Source organism: Mytilus trossulus, chromosome 6, assembly GCF_036588685.1.
Source record: "Mytilus trossulus isolate FHL-02 chromosome 6, PNRI_Mtr1.1.1.hap1, whole genome shotgun sequence".
Classification (NCBI taxonomy): Eukaryota; Metazoa; Mollusca; class Bivalvia; order Mytilida; family Mytilidae; genus Mytilus; species Mytilus trossulus.
In genome coordinates this window covers 84330944-84338422 of record NC_086378.1, presented here as the reverse complement: position 1 = coordinate 84338422, position 7479 = coordinate 84330944, and the positions used below count along the sequence as shown (strand labels likewise).

At 32.7% G+C, this 7479-nt stretch overlaps 1 protein-coding gene across 1 annotated transcript; it reads left to right on the top strand.

The window, feature by feature from the left end:
* The first annotated feature begins 2727 nt into the window (after positions 1-2727).
* Positions 2728-7079, top strand: LOC134723073 (mucin-2-like). Its single transcript, XM_063586712.1, has 3 exons — positions 2728-3282; positions 4980-5795; positions 6760-7079. Exons 1-3 carry the CDS (start codon positions 2796-2798, stop codon positions 7077-7079), a joined length of 1623 nt encoding a protein of 540 aa, XP_063442782.1. The 5' UTR covers positions 2728-2795.
* Positions 7080-7479: the final 400 nt, after the last annotated feature.

Sequence of the window (7479 nt, the reverse complement as noted above, 5' to 3'; positions counted from 1 at the left end):
ATATCTTCCTATTTCTATGTATAACAAACAATAGTTTTATTGGTGTGTAATTTTCAATCAATTAAAATGAATTACTCAAAATTTGTCTTGTTTGTGAGTTTTTGTATAAATGAAACGCTAGTATACGTGTTATTCTTTTAAAATATTCAAGTTAAGGTCATCTGCATTAATCAATAGCTCACATTAAAACTAGATGATATCATATAGCTTAGTACCGAACCAACAGCGATATACATGATAAAAACAAACTGCTTGTTCACCAACATCACATGCACAATATAACTTTTCCCCATTACAATCTTAAGACTTCCACATGTATAACTTTTGAATGGATTTTCATGATCAATTGTTTTAAATCAATTCAACAGTTTTGTAAAGTGTTATTTTCAAAAGATTTAGTTTGTGATTAACTACGCATAACGAAGTCTATAACTAGTATTTTCCCATATGAGTGCACGTTTTGAAAAAACAATGTTCCAGCTCTCATGTATATTACGCGTACGTATTTTTAATAGACATGCTCAACACAAATGTAGAAGTTATATGCACCACATCCTTTCAAAAAGTATGAAAATTGTATATGAATTCAAACTTCAATTCAGTTATGTTGTAAGTCTGAGATACATTTTACACAGTTTGGTCTTTTTGATTCCAATTAATATCACATTAACTTCTTATGTCTTCTGTTTGAGTTACAATATATCGGAACAATTACTAAATATCAAACAAGTTGAAAGTTTAACTAGCTATAAAACAATTGGATTCGACAAGAGCATGGTCATCTGTTATGCATGATCACGAATCACACACCATAATATTAATAACAAAGAACTTGCCCTTATTAGTGATATTAAAATTTAAATGTTCTCCTCTAAACGAATTTCATCGGCTATTGGTTGCATATGGGGTGTCGGTTTCTATGTACGAATGTTTAAACTTTGACTCTTTGTCTCCGCAGATGCACTTGGGGCCATTTTGAGTCATTTTGCGTAAAGAAATTTTCATAGTAAAAATACGCACAATAATGTGTTGTCATTATGTTTACATAAACATGTACCAGTACTATATAGGATAAAACGCATTTTTTAGAGGTTATTGGTGTGGTAACCGGGGCTATTAACCATGTGTTAACTCACAAACTGATTTTTTGGATTTTTATGCTAAATTTGTGAGTAGGAACTCCGGTTCACATATCAATAACCTCTTGAAAAAAATTTGTTTTGTTTGTTGGCTACTATAATTACCATCAAAAGCAAAATGACAGAGTAGTAAGCCGCCATCTTGACTTTCTAAAACCCATAAATGTCAAATAAATTCGACAGAATCTACAATGATTTCGCAATAGCAACTACCTCTAAAACTTAATTTTAATAAACATTATCAGAATTTGAAGCGTACAAGTAATGAAATAATCTTTCCCTTGACATTTTCATTTGTATGAGGTCGTGTTTTGCCAAGACGTAAATTCGCTAATAATTCATGAAATTTCGCAGAAATCAATCAAAGTCAACATGTAATTTTATACATTTTCGAAACGTTAATGCATGTTTTGTTATATATGCATTATATATGCAGTTTTGCGCCTGTCCAAATTCAGGAGTCTCTGGCCTTTGCTAGTCTTGTATGAGTTTTAATTTAGTTTCTGTTGTATAATTCGGAGTTTAGTATAACGTCCATTATCCCTGAATTATTATACATATTTTTAAAGGGTCAGCTGAAGGACGCCTCCGGATGCGGAAGTTTCTCGCTACATCGAAGACCCATTGTCGGCCTTCGGCTGTTGTCTGATATATATTCTGGTTGTTGTCGCTTTGTCCCATTTCCCATTTGCTTTTTCAATTCTATTAGAATCGAACAACTGTTATGTGTTTATTTTTTAATCAAAATTTGCTGAAATGTTCAAACCCTGATTTATTTTGTGTGTACTTAAATTTGAAATCTTTACGTGTGTAAAGTAAAAGTTGTATTTTACTAGTTCTTGCTTTACTTAACACGTGGCTCTTAAATGTAAATGTAGATGTTTTGTGGATTTTCATTTTGTGTAGGGTAATCAGATTACAATCCATGTAACAAAATTGATAATACTCAATGTACAAGTGTTTTACAAGTAGCTTTCTTCGATTTTATACAAGTAGGATTTTCATTGAAAAGGTTGCTTCGAATTATCTTATCTTAAAGATTTATATATCACTGACCACTTGTACTTTCAAATGTAACATTTTGGAAAAAACATCATACATGCTACAATACTTCAATGTAAGGTTTTCTGCATAATACATGCCATGCTGTTTTTGTGATTGAATCACAGCACATTTACGACTTCACCTTAATCGACAACCCTGAAAAATAGATACATTTAAGGCTAATATAATTATACAAAACTCATCTTTCCTACCGCTCTGATGACAACAAGATTTAATAAGCAAACTTTATAGTGGTAAATTTCAAAATTGAATATTCACATGCACATAAGTTATTGATCATTTGTATCTGTATACTGTAAACCAACTTATTTTCGCGAATACTTTATTTCGCGTTTAGCCCTTTCGAGTCCAATTCGCGGCAAATTAGTTTCACGATTTTCAAATTAACTTGATGTTTTACATATTCGCGACGATTTAACTTTTCTACTCACGAAAGTCGCGAAAATAAATCGCTCGCGAAAATTAGTTGGTGTACAGTATATAATTAGTATTATCGAGGCAATAATTTCGTTTTTAGATTGCCAGGAAAAGGTTGATATTGTGTTCCTTCTGGATTCATCGGGATCAGTTGGAGGAGACAATTTTAATAAGATGAAGCAGTTTCTTGTGGAATCGATCTCTGGTTTTACTATAGGGCCGAATTCAATTCAAATAGGTCTTGTAACGTTTTCCGAAGCAACAACGCAATTCAATTTAAATCAGTTTTCAAGTGTGTCCGCAGTACAGAATGGAATCAAAACTGTTCCTTACCACGGAGGAGGCACCTATACGAGTGTGGCTTTGCGATACGTTGGAAGTCATAGTTTTAATAAATCAGCCGGTGACAGAGAAAATACTCCGGACCTATTAGTCGTGATAACTGATGGACATTCAAATAACCCTGTACGAACAAAAGGAGAAGCTGACATTTTAAAAAAAAGAGGTATAAATATCATGGCAATAGGAATCGGCAGTGGTGTTAAAATGACTGAGCTACTTAATATAGCATCAAATTCGTCGCTTGTGATTGAGGTCAACAATTTTGATGCTTTGTCGTCTACATTAGCCAATACAATTCATTCAATGTATTGCCAAGCTGGTAAGTTAAAACACTTATAATTGATATATTAATCAAAGGACGTTGAAATATATGTCTACTCCCCAGGAGAAAGATTTAAGATTTGACCTGATTATTCGATCATTCCACTGTGCCTTGAAAAGATTTGCTTTTATAAGAGCTAATATGTTATTCTACATCTGCAAGTTTTTCTTCCGTTTTGGTTTGGAAAATTTCATGTATGTTTTTGAACAGTTTTTTGCGTTTCATAGTCACACCCTCTTTGATAAAAATCTTTTTCCAAGAGATATTTTCCTAATAACTGTTCTTTTTCTTTCAAATGTCTTTCAAAAGACACAAGAGTAAGCTGACAAATAATATAGATTCAAAAGTCTATTTTCTAATTCTCGTGAGTGACCCTTTAATTAGATATCCCTTGTTTAGTTGTGAACCTGTAGTCGAGTGGTTTTCATTGGATGTAATCAAAATAAAACACTCCTCAGGTTTTGAATTCTCTTTTATTATGATACGAAAAAGGTTGTTATCAATAGACCCTGTTATTAAATATAAAATTATAACCCATGGTTCAAGAAAAATAAAGTGAGTACAATATGAACTCCATGAATTTCCAATTAAAATAAATAATACAAGTTCTTCAATCTTTCTCTTATTTTGTTATTCTAACAAAATATCAATGTACTCTAATTGAATTAAGTCGCTTATTGATTTTACAAACTATTCAATTTTTATAATGTCTTTAAAATATAATTACATGCAAAAACTAGATTCTATACGAAACAAACTAAATAGCTAATGTTAAGCAAAAGCAAAGCAATTAAAAATAAGCATCAGCAAGCAAAAAATAAGCATTGATAACAAAACATATAAAACCCAACTCAATGCTTACCTCACACTTAGATGCAACGGTTAACAACAATATCCCTTCCACATACCTTATAAGGGACATTCATTTTTATTCACAAAGAAGAACTACCAGAAATAGCAAAACCTATGCGTAATGAAATCTCTAAAGTTTTCAAATCTTTTAATTGCATTAAATTGCTGTTCAGTTGAATACTTTTGAACTCAGAAGTTATCTTTCTTGACAAACTAGTTAAAACTGTCGATACATCACTTTCAATTCATCATGGTTTGCATTGGCAAAAACCAATTTTGTCCGGTATAGAACCAGTCTACGATTGACAAAGTGCAGTAATTTGTGCAAAGAGTTTGTAACTACAGAATCAAATCAGTAATTGGCAAATGGTCTATTGTCTATTGACGAAGTTATGGGAACATTTTGTCTAAGATATTTTCGGAGAGAAAAAGGAGATAATTGTAATTTAGGTGAAGGTTTTATTCTAGGACAACTACATTAGATTAGCGATAAACTGTTTGTCCTTTTTCTTTTTACTGTAATGTTTTCAAAAAATATGAATTGTTCAATGCCGGGATCGTATTTTATTACTTTTAAATTTAGAGGGAAAATAATAGTGTAGACTGGTACCCGGTCGTTATTTTTCAAGTTGTTACAAAAGATTTCAAAATTTTCTTTATTATCAATATCGGACATATTCATTTAAGTAAAGCATGGTCGTTCATCTTCATCGCTTATAAGATAGGACTGCATTACAAAAATTCATAATTTGAAAGTTAAACTTAGATCTTAAAACTTGGTCAAAACTGATCGGTTTAAATTACTTATTTTCAAGCATACAAATCTCAATTTCTTTTTGCAGGTGAAACTATAACTTCTACAACTACGACAACGACAACAACCACGACAATTCCACCGACTACAACAACTTCTTCAACTTCCACTGCTACAACATCAACCACTACTCCAAGCCAAACAACTATCATTGCGACATCTTCTACCACTTCCACTAAAACCACTCCTACCACTCAAACAACTTCTTCTCCTATCCCTAGCACTCAAATAACTCCTACTCCTATCCCTACCACTCAAACAACTCCTACTCCTATCCCTACCACTCAAACAACTCCTACTCCTATCCCTACCACTCAAACAACTTCTTCTCCTATCCCTAGCACTCAAATAACTCCTACTCCTATCCCTACCACTCAAACAACTCCTACTCCTATCCCTACCACTCAAACAACTTCTTCTCCTATCCCTAGCACTCAAATAACTCCTACTCCTATCCCTACCACTCAAACAACTCCTACTCCTATCCCTACCACTCAAACAACTTCTTCTCCTATCCCTTCAACTCAAACAACTCCTATTTCTATCCCTACCACTCAAACAACTCCTACTCTTATCCCTAGCACTCAAACAACTTCTCCTTTCCCTAGCACTCAAACAACTCCTACCACTACCGCTTCAACAACACATACGGCTACCACTGTAACAACTCCTACAACTCGTACAAGCTCATCTTCAACAACTTCTATCACAACAAAAGCTACAACTTCTAAAACTACAACTTTAACAACTACAACTGCCATTTCAAACCCTATTACTTCTACAACTCCTACAACGACGACGATGCATGCTTCAACGACATCATTTGCTACAGATAATCCCCAAGGTAAATTGTTGTTTCAATTTCTGTATATTATATACTTTACTATCGTAGACTACACATTAAAACTATCTATTTAAAAATTTTCATGTTTTTTTTTATCTGATTCAAAGTTAAAAAAAAATATGCAATTTCAAAACTAGCTATTTTATAAAGGAGTAGGTCCAGTAAGACTCCTTTTTGGCCCCAAAATATAGCAGTTTTACAAAATTGTTAAATTGTAAACTTTTAGTTTTTTAATGGACAGTAGAATGCTTCTTCTACATAAATATGGGCTGTTCTTGACAATACAATGCACATTTATCGGGTACTAGCACCGATAAGTCATGCTAAATTACTGAAATCTTCATAATTCTAGCATTTTAGTTAAATTTTATACGGTTTCCGTGTAAAACGAAAGTGGCCGCATTCGTGTTCATCCTAAATATTGAAATGTAAGTTGTATTTGATGATAATACATAACATATATAAAGGTTGAGGATGAACACGGATGCGGCCACTTTCATTTTTGACAAAAACCATCTGAAAAGTTACATTTTTCGGCATATTTGGTAGATTCGTCATATTTAAGCTTGAATCGGAACGTTTTTAAAAAAAACTAAAATTAGTTAAAATCTTTCGCATTAACTAATTGAATCATATGAAATAGACACTTATTAGACATAGTGTTTAAAAAGTGGTCAAAATCTTTTTTCAGATAAATCTGAAATTTGAGGCCAAAATCGGTCCCGACCGGATCTACTCCTTTTCCATATCAATATGCAAACGTAAAGATTAATACAGATTTTTGTTTTGTGTTGTGCCCTTTATATGGACTATTATCCAACTCTGTATTTTGCTTTTTTGTTTTGTTTGTGTATGTGAGCAAAGTATAATCAATCTGTCACGCTCATCTTCTCCTGTTCGAAGTAGACATAATTTTAGTTTCTGTTTTATATAAGATCTTATTTGAAATACATTATTATTTTAGATTTACCTGTGGTCAAAATCCCACACCAAAAACATACAACTAGCTATGGACAGCCAGTTGAAATAGTATGCAATGTGACATCGCCCAGATATCCCATTCTAGAAGTATTTTGGGAGGAATTTGATAACGGAATAACCACAAGAATTGATCGTAAAACTTCGGGCATAGAAGGTGTTACTATATCAAATCCATCGTTGACGATTAAAAAGCCCATGGTAAACAGCACGTACACCTGTAAAGCAAGAAATGCAGTGGGAACTCGGAGCAGTACCGAATTTTATCTGATTGTAAAGGGAGGTAATATCTGGTTTAACATTTAGAAAAATCATTTTGTCATCCTGCAATGCTCATATCCTTGTAGGATTTAGTTTACTACGACACGTACATCAATTTATACTTTCAATAAACGGGTTAAACACTTATTCGATTTTTCAACACTCTTTGATGCGATTTTATTAAAATTTGGTGTTCATTTGAGTTGAATAGTAATTTTACATTTTGCAACGCTTATTGATTTTCTGCAGTCACCGAGAAATATAAAACAGAAACACAAAAATCCTTTAAACATACACAAATAATTACAATGAAACAATTTCCCATCCACAACACTCAGAAGATCAACAGGAACGTAAACAGTTTTTTTGCATCGTCGGTGGTAAACTCTGACAAATCAATCAATAAACATAAGGAAAGGATATCAAACAAAGCGGTAACCATCTT

Coding starts and splice junctions, on each gene's coding strand:
- LOC134723073 (XM_063586712.1), top strand. CDS start 2,796: ATGAAGCAGTTTCTTGTGGAATCGATCTCTGGTTTTACTATAGGGCCG. Junction 3,283..4,979: donor TTCAATGTATTGCCAAGCTG/GTAAGTTAAAAC, acceptor TTCTTTTTGCAG/GTGAAACTATAACTTCTACA. Junction 5,796..6,759: donor TGCTACAGATAATCCCCAAG/GTAAATTGTTGT, acceptor TTATTATTTTAG/ATTTACCTGTGGTCAAAATC.